Below are 17,482 nucleotides of genomic sequence, written 5' to 3' on the forward strand. Positions count from 1 at the left end.
GAGGGTATAAGGACTGCTTCATTACGGTGTCTGGTGGAGGGTATGAGGACTGCTTCATTACGGTGTCTGGTGGAGGGACTGGACTGCTTCATTACGGTGTTTGGTGGAGGGACTGGACTGCTTCATTACGGTGTCTGGTGGAGGGTATGAGGACTGCTTCATTACTGTGTCTGGTGGAGGGACTGGACTGCTTCATTACGGTGTCTGGTGGAGGGTATGAGGACTGCTTCATTACGGTGTTTGGTGGAGGGACTGGACTGCTTCATTACGGTGTCTGGTGGAGGGACCGGACTGCTTCATTGCGGTGTCTGGTGGAGGGTATGAGGACTGCTTCGTTACGGTGTCTGGTGGAGGGTATAAAGACTGCTTCATTACGGTGTCTGGTGGAGGGACTGGACTGCTTCATTACGGTGTCTGGTGTAGGGACTGGACTGCTTCATTACGTTGTCTGGTGGAGGGACTGGACTGCTTCATTACGGTGTCTGGTGTAGGGTATGAGGACTGCTTCATTACGGTGTCTGGTGGAGGGACTGCTTCATTACGGTGTCTGGTGTAGGGTATGAGGACTGCTTCATTACGGTGTCTGGTGGAGGGACTGGACTGCTTCATTATGGTATCTTCTGGAGGGACTGGACTGCTTCATCACGGTGTCTGGTGTAGGGTATGAGGACTGCTTCATTACGGTGTCTGGTGGAGGGACTGGACTGCTTCATTACGGTGTCTTCTGGATGGACTGGACTGCTTCATCACGGTGTTTGGTGGAGGGACTGGACTGCTTCATTACGGTGTCTGGTGGAGGGATTGGACTGCTTCATTACGGTGTCTGGTGGAGGGACTGGACTGCTTCATTACGGTGTTTGGTGGAGGGTATGAGGACTGCTTTATTACTGTGTCTGGTGGAGGGTATGAGGACTGCTTCATTACGGTGTCTTCTGGAGGGACCGGACTGCTTCATTACGGTGTCTGGTGGAGGGTATGAGGACTGCTTCATTACGGTGTCTTCTGGAGGGACTGGACTGCTTCATTACGGTGTCTGGTGGAGGGTCCGGACTGCTTCATTACGGTGTCTGGTGGAGGGGAGGACTGCTTCATTACGGTGTCTTCTGGAGGGACTGGACTGCTTCATTACGGTGTCTGGTGGAGGGTCCGGACTGCTTCATTACGGTGTCTGGTGGAGGGTATGAGGACTGGTTACAGTGTCTGGTGGAGGGTATAAGGACTGCTTCATTACGGTGTCTGGTGGAGGGTATGAGGACTGCTTCATTACGGTGTCTGGTGGAGGGACTGGACTGCTTCATTACGGTGTTTGGTGGAGGGACTGGACTGCTTCATTACGGTGTCTGGTGGAGGGTATGAGGACTGCTTCATTACTGTGTCTGGTGGAGGGACTGGACTGCTTCATTACGGTGTCTGGTGGAGGGTATGAGGACTGCTTCATTACGGTGTTTGGTGGAGGGACTGGACTGCTTCATTGCGGTGTCTGGTGGAGGGTATGAGGACTGCTTCGTTACGGTGTCTGGTGGAGGGTATGAGGACTGCTTCGTTACGGTGTCTGGTGGAGGGTATAAAGACTGCTTCATTACGGTGTCTGGTGGAGGGACTGGACTGCTTCATTACGGTGTCTGGTGTATGGACTGGACTGCTTCATTACGTTGTCTGGTGGAGGGACTGGACTGCTTCATTACGGTGTCTGGTGTAGGGTATGAGGACTGCTTCATTACGGTGTCTGGTGGAGGGACTGCTTCATTACGGTGTCTGGTGTAGGGTATGAGGACTGCTTCATTACGGTGTCTGGTGGAGGGACTGGACTGCTTCATTATGGTATCTTCTGGAGGGACTGGACTGCTTCATCACGGTGTCTGGTGGAGGGTATGAGGACTGCTTCATTACAGTGTCTGGTGGAGGGTCCGGACTGCTTCATTACGGTGTCTGGTGGAGGGTATGAGGACTGCTTCATTACGGTGTCTGGTGGAGGGACTGGACTGCTTCATTACGGTGTCTTCTGGAGGGACTGGACTGCTTCATCACGGTGTTTGGTGGAGGGACTGCTTCATTACGGTGTCTGGTGGAGGGATTGGACTGCTTCATTACGGTGTCTGGTGGAGGGACTGGACTGCTTCATTACGGTGTTTGGTGGAGGGTATGAGGACTGCTTCATTACTGTGTCTGGTGGAGGGACTGGACTGCTTCATTACGGTGTCTGGTGTAGGGTATGAGGACTGCTTCATTACGGTGTCTGGTGGAGGGTAAGAGGACTGCTTCATTACGGTGTTTGGTGGAGGGTATGAGGACTGCTTCATTATGGTGTCTGGTGGAGGGTATGAGGACTGCTTCATTACGGTGTCTTCTGGAGGGACTGGACTGCTTCATTACGGTGTCTGGTGGAGGGTTTGAGGACTCCCTTAAAAGAGAAAAACAATCAGACCCGGGCCAATATATATTTTCTTTTAAGGAGATTGTCTGGTGCTTTTGTATACTTTTTAGCCAGTAGTTCTGAAAGTTGTACCCACAAGCCAAAAAGTGGTCCCCGAAAATGGCGTACTACGTCACCTGAAGATATGTGCACTCTGTGTGTGTGTGTGCGTCTTGCTACCTGTCACTCAAATGGGGATGGGCTGAAGCTCATTGGTTGAAACTGTAATTAATAGGGTGCTCGCCCACACGGGGGTAAATGTAGGGAAAATGGTGCTGCACAGCTTCCAGAAAACTGTCGCTTTCAAACTAGGGATTTTGTGGCACATTGAGAGTGATTCTGCTCATAGATTATGCATATATGAACTAAAATTGACACATCCAGACCAAAGTTGGAGGTTTTAAAAAAAAAATGCTTATTAGGGGTCAAAGTACCAGAGCATGTCTTTAAACCACTCTAGGATGATCATTTAAATCCAGGGGCGCAACTTTCACTGGCAGCGGTGTGCTTTAGGACCATGCGGATGCCTCCGAGCGGTCGGGTAGGCTGTTTGGAGTGTTTATCCGACTGGATAAAGAAAACAATAATCATTTGTCCCCTCCCCCACTTCTAAAACCAAACTTGCGCCCCTGTTTAAATTCACCTATTCAATCGAGCCTGATCAAATACTTGGAACGGTTTCCCTGGATACACCCGCTTGGCTTGGCGGGGAACTTTGAGATGCGGAGGATGTTGATGGCGAAGAAGCCCTTGAGTGTGGAGTGGTTGGCTTTGGCTCCGTCTTCGGCTCCTTGAATAAGGGTGAGTGTACAGACAGAATTCATTTCTAGACATTGAGTGTGTTCGTCTCTGTATTTATGTATTCATGCTGTACTGAATAACTGTGTGTGTGTGTGTGTGTGTGTGTGTGTGTGTGTGTGTGTGTGTGTGTGTGTGTGTGTGTGCGTGCGTGCGTGCGTGCGTGCGTGTGTGCGTGTGTACCTCTGGTGTATCAGTAGCAGACACACAACTCTCTAAGGCAGCGCCTTCTTTTTTGTGGACAGATGGACCTGCGGTAGAGTTCATCTCATGCTCCAGGGATGTGTTGGCCTTTGTTAGACGAAGAACATGTAAACCATGAAAATGTATCCAACATCTTCAGTGTGGTAGTGAATGACTATATCAGTGTATATCGCACAAGAACACACACCATCAGTGTACAAAACATTATGAACACCTGCTCTTTCCATGGCATAAGCCATGTTCACATTGGCATATCCGATTCCAATCTGATCATTTTCCTGCTTTCTGAACAGCCAAAAAGCACATGGAATTGGATATTTCATTGAAGTCAGATACAAATCTGATTCCTGGCCATGTGACTTGTGTCTGAACGGTCAAATCTGATTTATTTGCTAGAAAGCTAAACAGCTAACTAACTAGCTAGTTGACTGCTGTGGCTAGCCAAAAAGGACTCGTTTTGAAAGTTGGATCTTATCGTTTGAGGCATTATAAGTGTTTTTACACTATGATTTGAAACATTCAAAGCAACTGGGAAACGTCCATGACAATGTTGTTGTCACCTTAGCTTGCTACATACAGTAACTTCTGAGTGATAGGAAGCACGAGCACCACGACCAGTCAGCCTACACCACTGCGCACATACCCGTTGTTACTATGACAACTAGCATAGCCTTGTCAGCAAATGACTGCTGTCTGAACACACATCTGATTTGGTCACTTGTAACTTGCTGTTTAGACCGTCAGTAGTTCAAAACGGATTTGGAACAAAACAAAATGCATTTGAACATTAAGGACTGCGGTGTGAACAGGGCTTTAGACTATCCAGGTGAAAGCTATGATCCCTTATTGATCCACTTCGATCAGTGTAGATGAAGAGGAGGAGACCGTTTAAATCATTTTTACCCCTTGAGACAAGGATTGTGTATGTGAGCCATTCAGTAGGTGAATGAGAAAAACAAAATATTTAAGCGCCTTTGAACGGGGTCTGGTAGTAGGTGTGAGGCGCACCGGTTTGTGTCAAGAACTGCAAGGTTGCTGGCTTTTTCACGCTCAACAGTTTCCCGTGTGTTTCTGGAATGGTCCACCACCCTAAGGACATCCAGTCAACTTGACACAACTTTGGGAAGCATTGGATTCAACATGGGCCAGCATCCCTGTGGAACGCTTTAGACACCTTGTAGAGTCCATGCCCTGATGAATTGAGGCTGTTCTGAGGGCAAAAGGGGGTGCAACTCAATATTAGGAAGTCTCTAACTACAGACAGAAAGGTGAGCCCCAAAGTAGTGAAAGGTATGAGCTATTTTCATAATTGCACTGTACTTAATGAATGAAAGCCTTCTATACCTGTGGCATTTCTGTATCAAGCGTAGGGCTCCCATCGATGTCATCCTCTTTGCAGATGGAAGAGCTGGTATTTTCAGGTGAGTTCCTGTCTTTCTCATTCGATGATTCCAACTTTGTGATTGGACGAAAATCACAATTATCTGAGTGGTTCTATCATGTAACAGCAGACTAAAATGTACATCTAACAGCAGATTGAAATGTACAAAGGTAAATGTAACAGCATATCTCAGTAGGGTAAACATGTTGAGAATGATTTGGCAAATCATGAGCGATGATCCTCGACCAGACAAACCTTGTCTAGGTGTTCTGGGTGAGGAAGGGGATCTTTTGTAGCCTTGGTCAAAATCTAGAGGAGAACAATACAAAGAAGCTCTCGTAGCTTCACACTACCAACCATACATCCTGGATAAACATGTATGATAAACAATCTGCGACTTCTACAAAACCTCATGTCACTCAAGGAATGAGACTATCCCATACAGATACACACCTGATCTTGGCTGTTGTAATGAGGAGGATATCTCCCAATAAGGTCCTCGTGCTCTACTGTCTCTGCCACTCTCTAAAAGATAAAGACACAACACCACAATACTAAAGTTTGCTTATCTATAATCCACAACCTCAACACATTACATATAACCCTCATATACATTATTTCAAGGAGAGGAATTGAAAATGGTCCCGTTGCACTGGTAAAGGACTAGGGAAGAAAGAACCGTTTAAACTTGATTGTAACCCAGAAGGACATTTGGTTATAGGCAGGGATGATATGATGAAAAAACACATACAAGAGTTAAAAAACAACAATACCCCACAAAGTACACAGAAACATCATTATATGAAGGGGTGGGGGGGCATAATTATTATTGTATTTATTTTATTTTTTATCCTGGGGATAAAAAACATACCCTTGTAAAACTGACCATCCTACCAATCCTCGACTTTGGCGATGTCATTTACAAAATAGCCTCCAATACCCTACTCAACAAATTGGATGCAGTCTATCACACTGCAATCCGTTTTGTCACCAAAGCCCCATATACTACCCACCATTGCGACCTGTACGCTCTCGTTGGCTGGCCCTCGCTTCATACTCGTCACCAAACCCACTGGCTCCATGTCATCTACAAGACCCTGCTAGGTAAAGTCCCCCCTTATCTCAGCTCGCTGGTCACCATAGCATCTCCCACTTGTAGCACACGCTCCAGCAGGTATATCTCTCTAGTCACCCCCAAAACCAATTCTTTCTTTGGCCGCCTCTCCTTCCAGTTCTCTGCTGCCAATGACTGGAACGAACTACAAAAAGCAATGAAACTGGAAACACATCTCCCTCACTAGCTTTAAGCACCAACTGTCAGAGCAGCTCACAGATTACTGCACCTGTACATAGCCCACCTATATCTTAGCCCAAACAACTACCTCTTTCCCTACTGTATTTAATTAATTTATTTATTTTTGCTCCTTTGCACCCCATTATTTTTATTTCTACTTTGCACATTCTTCCATTGCAAATCTACCATTCCAGTGTTTTACTTGCTATATTGTATTTACTTTGCCACCATGGCCTTTTTTTGCCTTTACCTCCCTTATCTCACCTCATTTGCTCACATCGTATATAGACTTGTTTATACTGTATTATTGACTGTATGTTTGTTTTACTCCATGTGTAAATCTGTGTCGTTGTATGTGTCGAACTGCTTTGCTTTATCCTGGCCAGGTTGCAATTGTAAATGAGAACTTGTTCTCAACTTGCCTACCTGGTTAAATAAAGGTGAAATAAAATAAATAAATAATAAATAAAAACACACTAAACAGCCCAACCGACTGCTTGGAGGCGTTCGCATGTTCCTGAAGCAAACCGTTGCCTCGTTTTGGATCACATTCCAATGATAAAACTGGGGGATGACAAAAATGCTATTTCAGAATGTGGGGGGGGGACGGGACATGTCCCTCCCGTCCCCAGTGAAAGTTGTGCCCCTGGTTATATGCAATTTCAGGCAATAGAGTGCATATCCAAATCAGGATCATTTGATTCCCATTCCATACCAGGGCCATGTTTTTAACATGTTCATGGTGGTGGGTACAAAGGAGTGTTCGTATCTGTTGCTGTTTAGTCCTACCTGAGGGTAGGAGCTGGATCTCAGAGTGGAGGGCTTGGCCACTGTCATGGAAGGGAGAGCTTTGGGTAAGAGGACAATAGAAGAGTGGGGGAGAGAGAAAAGAATGAGGTGTCGGCCTACCTGGTCAACGGGAACATCTACTGCTGTGTTCTCATCCTCCAGCACCTCCTCAGCCCCCTGCACCTCCTCTCTTTTCTTCTGTACAGCTCTAAACACACTGGCCTGGGCTACAACACAATCAATCATTGTAAATGTGCATTGACACAATCATGAATGCAATATTTCACACTATGCCAGGGGCCACCGCAGACCATATGCAAGGGGCCACTCCAGACCATATGCCAAGGGCCACACCGGACCATATGCCAGGGGCCACACCAGACCATATGCCAGGGGCCACACCAGACCCACAAGCTGCTTTCTTGTGGCTCCCCTTCTGGTATCTAATTCCTATTAAATGCAGGTCCTCAGTGAGAACAGCAAGTCTGACACTGGCCCCCAGGTAATTGGAGTGTGTGTCTGTGTGCTCCTACCTGGTCCAGTCCTTGGTGGAGGCCTGGGATGGCCTCTGTTCCTCACTCTGACTTTCACTGGTTTGGCGTAGAAGATAGAGCTCTCCTCCTTCACTGGTCTCCTCTGGATGGATGGGAGAGCAGTCTCCCCCACATCATCCCCAGTGGACTTCACCCTCCGCCCATCCGACTGGGACCACAACACCAGGGTCGTGTTCATTAGGTACCAAATGGAAGAAAACAGACTGAAACCGGGCTGGACTACTTGGACTTGTCCAATAAGAAACTTTGTTTTCCACTAAAGTTTTTTGACAGTACCTCTGGAGAGTCCAGGAGAGCAGAGTCACTGTAACTGTCCTCAGGGCCACTGGCTGCCTTCCTGCCCTGAGCAAGACAAAGGGAGAAAAGGTGTACCTTTATAACCAAGATCAATTGTCCTACAGACCAAAATAAATATACAAAATATTAGACTATGAAGTGTTAGATCTACAGTAGGTGTTAGACAGACAGTAGCTTACCTTATATCTCCTTGACAACCTTCTATTTCCAGGGTAATTTCTGGAAAATATTATATAGAAATCCATTATATTATATCATATTTATTATATCATATACTATACTATATCATATTATATATTATATTTATAATATTATATTATATCATATGTATTATATCATATCATATTAAAATATATGATATCATATTATATTTATAATATTATATAATTTCATATCATGTTCAATTTATTATATAATATTATATTATATCATACTATATGATATGTATTATATGATATCATATTATATCAATTAATATAATATATGTATTATATAATATTCTCGTATATAATATTATATTTATTATATCACATTTATTATATTATATCATGTTATTATATCATACTATTTTCCAATATATTATATCATATAATATTTATGATATCATATTATATTAAAATATATTATATTATATCATATGTATTTTATTATATTATATCATACTATATTCCAATATATTATATCATATCATATTTATTATATGATATTATTTAAAAATATATCATATTATATTATACTATATTCTAACATATTACATCATATAATATATCATATTAAAATATGATATTATATCAGATTATATCATACTATATTCTAATATATTATATCATATAATATTTATTATACTATATCATATTAAAAAATATATGTATTATATCATACTATATTCCAATATATTATATCATATATTTATGATATCATATTATATTAAAATATATTATATTATATCATATGTATTTTTTAATATCATATTATATCATACTATATTATAATATATTATATATTACATTAAAATACATAATATTATATTAATTGTATTATTTCATATGATATTATATTTATTATATCATATTATAGCATAATGTATTTAATATATTATATCATATTTATTATATAATATCTTATTATATTAAAATATATGATATAACATTATATTATATTTATTATATTATATCATTTCATATCATATTATATTCATTATGTTTATTATAATATATTATATTTATTTTACCTTTATTTTAGCAGGGAATCCCATTGAGACCAATATATCTTTAGAATATAATACCCACACAGTCTTACATTTGACCTTTTAGTCATTTACTAGATACTCTTATCCAGAGCGAATTACAGTTAGTGCATTGATCTTAAGATAGCTAGATGGGACAACCACATATCTTAGTCATAGTAAGTAAATTGTTCTTCACTAAAGTAGCTATCAGCAAAAGTCAGAGATAGTAAGGGGGGAAAAAAGTCAAGTGAGTTCATAAAAGTATTTTCTGCCTAAAAGCTGTTTGTTCTATTTTCATATTATCTAACAATCTCTGTAGCATGATAATTCCATCCATACCTCTCAGAGGCTTTAGGAACCAACAACTCCACGTAGGGAAGCTTCTTGAACCTCTCTGCTCCCACAGCCACATAGAACTGGCCACTCACCAGCTCGTCTGCACTGGACACAGTTACTCCCTCCAGAGTGCACAACCTGAGGGGGTCACAGGGTCAGGGGTCACTAATGGGGTCAGAGAGACTGTCATCTGTGTACCTGAGGGGTCATTGGGCTGCCATTAATAGGTCAAACATGCTGTGTGAGGGTGTGTGTGTGTCAGTGTGTGCGTATGTACAGTATATATGCATGAATGAGGGTGTGTATGTGTCAGTGTGTGCGTATGTACAGTATAAATGCATGTGTGAGGGTGTGTATGTGTACGGATCTGACCTGCGCACTGCTCCAGTGCGTAAACTGGCCTTCTCTGTGACTAGACCGAGGATCTGATCCAGGTCGTGCTGCCAGGTCCTGGGAATTATGAAACGGAATGGAGAGCAGCGAAGATCTTCGTTGCGGAAAACACTGTAAAGGAACACGCAAATACGTAGTGTGTTTCTATTTGTGTAGTATTTGAGATGATGAATGGGAGTGTGTTAATAACAGGGAATCTTACTGTATGATACAGGGTAGAGGAATATACTTTCTCCATTTTGCTGACACATTCGGTCTGTGAAGCAATCTTGCCTAGGAAAGAAAGACATGACATTACAAAATAATACTGCACTGTAGTTTTAGATAGATTTGTCGGTCAGAATAAAATACAAGAAAGAAATACCCCTTCTTCTGATCAGTGAATGCCAAATTAAACCATGTGATGAAACATTGATTTCAAGTGTGCCATTTGATATAATTTACCAAAACAAAGTAAATACCAATTGTATTAATTTCAGAACAGAACATCCACAGACATTTCACAATAAGCGGTTATGATCTATTATTATGATTATCATTATTATAGCTTGTCAGTCAGAGGGCTGTGTCCATGGCAACACACATCATCATCTTGGCCAAAAACATACTGTATCTACATAACACATCTACAAAGACAGACTGAGTGCTCCACTTCATTGAATACCTAAACTTTATATAGCCCCTCTGTCCACAAAACTTCCCCTGACCTTTCTATTACATCCAGAGTCTATGAAGTCAAGCCCTATGAAGTAAAGCCCTATTAAGTAAAGCCCTATGAAGTCAAGCCCTATGAAGTCAAGCCCTATGAAGTCAAGCCCTATGAAGTCAAGCCCTATGAAGTCAAGCCCTATGAAGTCAAGCCCTATGGTAAAGCCCTATTAAGTAAAGCGTAAAGCCCTATTAAGTGGTTAGAGCCGTTGGACTAGTAAAGCACGGAAGTCAAGTTAAAAAAACCCAAGCTGACAAGGTACAAATCTGCTTTGTTCTGCCCCTGAACAGGCAGTTAACCCACTGTTCCCAGGCTGTCATTGAAAATAAGAATTTGTTCTTAACTGACTTGCCTGGTTAAATAAAGGTAAAATAAATAAAAATTAAGTCAAACCCTATTAAGTCAAGCCCTATAAAAAACTCAAGCAATATGAAGTCAAGCAATATTAAGTCAAGCCCTATAAAAAAACTCAAGCTCTATGAAGTCAGGCCCTATGAATCACTCATTGTGTCTGACCACATAATATAACAATAAATCAATACTTCAAACTAAATCCAACCACAGCTAGAAAATAAATGTTTCTACAATGTTTCCACTTTGAAGTGGCACTATGCAACGTTGTTTTTGTATTTAAACAGAGTGGTAGGCATGGGGCTGGCAGCAAAGGGCTGGATAGGCTGGGAATCAGGCCTGCCCAGGCTTGTTCAGAGCCCTTATAACACAGGATGGGGCCACTGTATGACTTAGTTCTCTAAACAGAGTTACCAAGCTAACAATTCTAGTGAGAGAGAATGTTTTTGTATTGTTACCTGTAGTGTTCCCCAGATGTTTGACAAAAACCTCCTGAGAACCAATTTAACATGTTTTGACATTAGATACATCTCAGCTCTGTTAAAAGCACACTCAAGAAAAGGAAGAACATGCACAGGTAGCCTACTTTTTGTGATTTGTTTGACAATTGGATGAAAATAACATGACTGGTTCTGTTCATGCCACATTAAAAGGTAATACATTTTTCCTGTTTAAATGGCGTCTTTATTATTAGGCCTATAAATAGTTTTTTTTGCACAAGGAAGTGTGTGTACTGGATCGAGACCCCCCCACCTCCCCCCCACACACATTCTGGGTAAATTCAATTCAGATTTTATTGGTCACGTGGTTAGCAGATGTTAATGCGAAGTTCTGTTTGAGGAAATGGTCTCCTGGAAACAGTTCTTTTTTATTTATAAAAAAATAAATATTTGACCTTTATTTAACTAGGCAAGTCAGTCAAAGAACAAGTTCTTATTTATTATTCCTTGCACCTCACTGACACATTCCTATGAAAACTTTAGGTAATGACCCAATGAGACTCTCAAGCATGAAACACACCAAGAACCTCGCTGCCGATAGGTACTTATCACAGTGGGAGGCTGCTCCTTCTCTTGCTAGAACAAGGGGTATCTGCTGTGTGCTGACCGATGACATGTATAAACCCTGGATGACTGAGAGTGGGATGCTGTATTTTTATTTTTTTTTACCTTTATTTTACTAGGCAAGTCAGTTAAGAACAAATTCTTATTTTCAATGACAGCCTAGGAACAGTGGGTTAACTGCCTGTTCAGGAGCAGAACGACAGATTTGTACCTTGTCAATTCGGGGGTTTGAACTTGCAACCTTCCAGCTACTAGTCAAATGCTCTAACCACTAGGCTACCCTGCCGCCTCACAGACATCTAGGTACTCCTCCTCAATTGTAAAAAAGATATTGGTCACTAAAGACCCTGGTTCGATCCCAGGCTATGTCGCAGCTGGCCACGACCGGGAGACCCATGAGGCGGCGCACTGTTGACAGAGCGTCATCCGGGTTAAGGGAGGGTTTGGCCGGTTGGGATGTCATTGTCCCATTGCACTCTTACGACCCCTTGTGGTTGGCTGGGAGCATGCACGCTGACTTCGGTCGCCATCTGTAGTGTTTCCTCTGACACATTGGTGCGGCTGGCTTCCGGGTTAGGCAAGCAGTGTGTCAAGAAGCAGTGTGGCTTGGCGGGGTTGTGTTTCAGAAGATGCATAGCTCTCAACCTTCACCTCTCCTGAGTCGGTACGGGAGTTGCAGCGATCGGACAAGACTGTAACTACCAATTGGATATCATGAAATTTGGGAGAAAAAGAGCCAAAAATGTTTTAGAATAATAATAATTGTTTGAAAGATATAGAAAGGCATTTATTCATGTCTACAATAGTTTTTGACATGTGTAATCTATAACAGACATGCCAATGCATACTTTTAAATTATATAAATATATAAAAACATTTTTCTGAAAGTGTAATTTTGTTCTTGAAACATTTAATTGAAATACTGTAGAATTCCATTCATTCCTATGGAGGACTGCTCCAACTAGGGAGTGCCAATATGGCCAACCGGTGGCTTCAAAGCCTTCAATTGCCTAACATAGCTTCAGGGTTTGTATACGTCATTGGTGCCGACGAGGTAGCGTCGATACTTGTCGAATCCCAATGTTCGTCAGTGGCCAACAACTTGATTTTGAGCCAAAGAGACAACAACCAAAAAGTTATAAACAGGATTGTTTCTCCGTACATTCACAGATGTGCCAGTCAAACTTCATATGCAATGTAGGCTATATGGGATGGTAGCTAGTTAAGTGCAGAGATGCAATGCACACAACACTTCCTCCAAGCTAGCTAACCACTGTAGCTAGTATTGACATTCTAATTAAATAACAATGGATTAGCTAGTTTTCATGAAATGCCTGTCTGTTGTTGTGCTAGCTAGCGAATATGCTAACGTTAGCTAACTAGCTAAACATTTGGCTATCACTGGCAGTATGGGATTATGGAGAGTGAATTAAATTGTTTCTTTGTCATCTTGCTAGGTAGTTATCTAGCTGTGGGCATCTGGCTAGTATCAACAAGGGCGTTCTACAAAATAGCAACATTAGAGCAGATAGTTTTAACCTAGACCATAAGCAATACCCACAAATGTGCATTGCCAAACAGCGCTACTGCCACCTTCTATTTTGGAGTATTTTATAACAAGGCTGATTGGCTGACTTCCAAGGCCTTTGCTGTGTGAACACAGCAGGTAGCCTAGCGGTTAGCGCGGTGGGCCAGTAACCAAAAATTTGCTGGATTGAATCCCTGAGCTGACAAGGTAAACATCTGTCATTCTGGCCCTGAACAAGGCAGTTAACCCACTGTTCCCAGGTAGGCCGAAATTGTAAGTAAACTGTCTTGCCTAGTTAAAAAAAAAATCTATATATTTTTTTTTAACACAAAAGAGAGCGTTCTGACACTACAGAGGTGCTAAGTACTGTCGGCAGTCAAACGTTTAACAATCCTACCGGTGTGTCTGAGTTTTTAAGGAAAGGTTCTCTAAAGTTGTGAGAATGTTTGTTGTTAGCTGTAAAAATCACTCTGTCTCTGCTAATATACAACACCATATGAGCGCACACCTACAGTACAGGCAGGGCACTCACACAATGGCAAAACGATATCTGTGCCAATTCAAGTGTCACACAATTGCCTTTCTACTATTTCATATTAATGTTGAGGGGTTAGTTATGGTGGCCCTTCTGGTCTCAGTCAGACAATGGAGAATGTTTGTTCACAGCTTTCCTACAGTCAAATGACAAATTCGCCCTGTAGTGGCCTCATGGGTGGAATATTATTCAGATTTTTCATAATTTCCAAATTAACACATTTTTCCACCTTTGTTTCTATGTCAAACAGTTTTGATGTATTTCAGTCAACTGTGATGTATAGTGTAATATTGGGTTGCAAACTCAAAATGTTCTACATTTCAACTCTATATCTGATATGGTACAGGTGTCTTCTTTTTTCTCAGCCCATAACCATGTGTGTGAGGTGTACACCTTCGTTTCAAAGTAGATTTGTTTTAAGACTACCAAGAAACACTCTGTGTGATCCTGATTTAGCCCACTGCAGTAAAAGATAGGACTATGATATTGCTCTGAATCACTACACGCTCCACAGCTGAAAATTAAATACATTAATAATCTCTATCCATCCAGCCAGCCATTTGGGCTGATTACAAAGCAAGCACTTTCCATTGTGTGAACGGCAATTGAGATGCTGCGCTTGAAATGGGTTTATGTGTCCATGATCTCATTAACACAAGATCAATCTTCCTTATATGAATGTATCCGATGATGAACAAGAGATCTATTGAAATGGGCCAAGGATGACACGAGACACTGTAAGACTGAATGCAGTACAGAACATTGATTTGTTATTATTGATGTGTGGTCTACATGCTCTGTGAGTTGGTGCTGAGGACCATTATTTACAGATTACATGTATCTGAAAATCAGTGCTATGCTATTGCTTTGGTCTATCATCGAAATCCAAAGCACATCGAAATCCAAATTTAAACACAATGAATATGAATTATGGTCAAATAAATCATAACCATTGCGCAGTGAGAGAGAACCTGTTCTCTGTTACAACTGTTACCAGTTCAGATATACCTGATTTTGAGGGTGTGTGTGTGTCAGCATGACCTACCCCAGATAGGTTAGATTAATGAGTAACGGACTGTACCACTGACAGAGACAGAAAACCACATTGAAGCTTACCCGAGCTCCTTCTCCCATGGGTTCAGGCTGCTTCTTCAGCCCTGTATTCAAATAACTGCATGAAAAAAACAACAACAGACATGATAAAGGTTCACATGTCATCCTCAGTGAGACACAGCTTAACACATTAACTGTATTACTGACTGTATTACTGTATGAATTACTGACTGTATTACTGACTATATTACTGTATGAATTACTGACTGTATTACTGACTGTATTACTGACTGTATCACCGACTGTATACTGACTGTATTACTGACTGTATTACTGTATGAATTACTGACTGTATTACTAACTGTATAACCGACTGTATTACTGACTGTATTACTGACTGTATACCGACTGTATAACCGACTGTATTACCGACTGTATTACTGACTGTATAACCGACTGTATTACTGACTGTATTACTGACTGTATAACCGACCTTATTACTGACTGTATTACTGACTGTATTTATATTGCACACAGCAATAAATATTGAAGAAAATATTTTGACCATCATATCTAGACATTTACACAAACATACAGTACATGGTAGCCCTATAGGACCATATCTGAACAATTTAAAAGTCCCTTAAAGGGAAATTCCGCCACTTTTTAACCTCATTTTCATTAACTCCATCATTGTACCAGTGTCTATGTGAAAATGGTGCGTTTCTATGATATATGGTTAAAAAGTTGAGAAGGTCCTAAAAAAGAATGATCTGTGATATGATAGGGTAGGATTAAAAGTAGAAAAACAGATTTGTTTTGCCTGTTTCTAACCAGATGGAGGGTATTTTCTTGCTACTCACATCACCACGAAGCTCAGTGTTTGAAAATCACTGTTTTAAAAATGTTTTACATGTTGATGATGTCATCGCATTTTCACTTATGATAGACACTGGCATTGTGCTGGAGATAATGAAACTGTGGAAAAGTGGTGGAAATGCCCTTTAATTCCCCTTTCTAATCTAGACAACTCTACTTGATAGGCTACTCACTCAAGCTTCTTGAACCTCTCGAAGCCTGCGGCCACGTACTGGGCCCCGGTCTGGAGGTCATGCAGCTCCCTGACCCGGTGACCCTGCCGGGGAGTGTACAGGGTCCTCACGGCCCGCGGAGCCTGAATGCAGTGGGTCACGTCATTGAGAAACGCCTCCATGGTGGACACCTGTCGATGGTTGACCACAAACCTCCTGCCGGAGTAGAAGGGGTCCCCGTTCCTGTAGACCATCACACTCTTGACTGGAGGCAGGAGGAGGGTTGATGACCCACAGTAAGTCATTTTTCCAGATACTGTCTTCCGTCTCTGGTTCCTGTCTTCCGTCTCCGGTCCCTGTCTTCCGTCTCCGGTCCCTGTCTGCTCTGGTTACTACCACTACTACTCAAACCTGTTCTATTTAATCTGTTGTGTTCTGTGTGGTGGTCTCTCACAGCTCTGGACTGTCACGTTCTCTCTCTCCTTCTCTCTCTCTCCACACACTACTCTCTGGCGGTGAGAGTATTTCCTGGTAGCCATGGCAGCAGAGCCAGCAATGACTGGCTTTGTGGGCCAAACCATTAGCAGCAACGAACGACAACAAAAGAGGGAGAGCGAGAGACAGAAGATGCAAGTGTTGTAAACTGAATAAATTATAAAAAAACATAAAACTCCTATGCATCATCTTTACATATATTTTTTCAACTATTCGAAAGCCTGTTGAATTCACATGTGTAGCCTAATGGCTGCTAGTTCTGTAGTATTTAGAGTAAAATATCAGGGATAACCCTTCTACAATAGAAGTTAATGCTCTGGGAGGGAACAAGAGGGTCTAGGAATATCATTTCCATACATCAATATCAAACAGTCTCCCTTGACCTTGTATGGGCTGTCAGGAAAGCACATGCAGCGTTTGTGTTTATTTTGATACCCACATAGACAGGAACAGTATGTTGTATGATATTACTGCACTATTTTAAATGATTGTGTTGAGTGTGTGCTCTCACTGTGAAACATTTGTGTGAATCACCTGAGATAAACTGGTTATGGCAAGGAGTTCCCTTGAATCTTTCCCATAACGTCTTTGAAAACAATGGAGATCATCATAGTTACGTAAATGCAGTTATACAGACAACCATTGTAATGACATAGAGGAACCTCACATGTACTGTAGCAACAACAGTATTAACTAGTAAAAAAAAACATTAGCACATTTTGTCAATGGTTACTTACAAAAATAATATTTAATAAATTGATATTTAATTTGACAATGTGTATTTGACAACATACCAACCGTTTGTGCTAAACAAAAGGTGCCAATTGTATAGCTACATCGGCAACATTTCAAACAAGATGTGGAGTGAGCTTACTGTAAGTTCTTAACTCTATTACACTCACACCTTCTAAACTCGCTACCCCGGCCGTTGAGCTGAGCCCAGCTGCCAATCCGGGCCACTGGCACCCCTGTAACGGGGGTCAGTGTGCTGCTAACAGATGAACTTCCTCCACTCTCCAACTGCCCCAT

General features: G+C 41.7%; 1 protein-coding gene across 2 annotated transcripts; it reads right to left on the minus strand.

The window, feature by feature from the left end:
- Positions 1–1,760: 1,760 nt before the first annotated feature.
- On the minus strand, positions 1,761–16,448 carry dcdc2b (doublecortin domain containing 2B). 2 transcript variants are annotated; one of them, XM_064926972.1, is made up of 15 exons: positions 15,980–16,448; positions 14,991–15,045; positions 9,890–9,960; positions 9,667–9,798; positions 9,298–9,432; positions 7,910–7,949; positions 7,710–7,775; positions 7,413–7,581; positions 6,880–6,938; positions 5,250–5,321; positions 5,052–5,105; positions 4,760–4,870; positions 3,395–3,502; positions 3,057–3,203; positions 1,761–2,401 (listed from the first exon to the last, which is right to left on the minus strand). In XM_064926972.1, the coding sequence occupies exons 1-14, from the start codon at positions 16,261–16,263 to the stop codon at positions 3,075–3,077; spliced, it is 1,485 nt and encodes a 494-aa protein (XP_064783044.1). In that variant the 5' UTR covers positions 16,264–16,448; the 3' UTR covers positions 1,761–2,401; positions 3,057–3,074. The 2 variants fall into 2 exon arrangements, with proteins under 2 accessions (XP_064783044.1, XP_064783043.1); XM_064926971.1 differs by lacking the exon at positions 6,880–6,938 and adding an exon at positions 7,000–7,106.
- Between the last annotated feature and the right edge of the window lie 1,034 nt (positions 16,449–17,482).

This window comes from Oncorhynchus masou, chromosome 21, assembly GCF_036934945.1.
Source record: "Oncorhynchus masou masou isolate Uvic2021 chromosome 21, UVic_Omas_1.1, whole genome shotgun sequence".
NCBI lineage: Eukaryota > Metazoa > Chordata > Actinopteri > Salmoniformes > Salmonidae > Oncorhynchus > Oncorhynchus masou.

Coding starts and splice junctions, on each gene's coding strand:
- dcdc2b (XM_064926971.1), bottom strand. CDS start 16,263: ATGACTTACTGTGGGTCATCAACCCTCCTCCTGCCTCCAGTCAAGAGT. Junction 9,961..14,990: donor CCATGGGAGAAGGAGCTCGG/GTAAGCTTCAAT, acceptor TTTCTTTCCTAG/GCAAGATTGCTTCACAGACC. Junction 3,503..4,759: donor TTGATACAGAAATGCCACAG/GTATAGAAGGCT, acceptor CGTCTAACAAAG/GCCAACACATCCCTGGAGCA.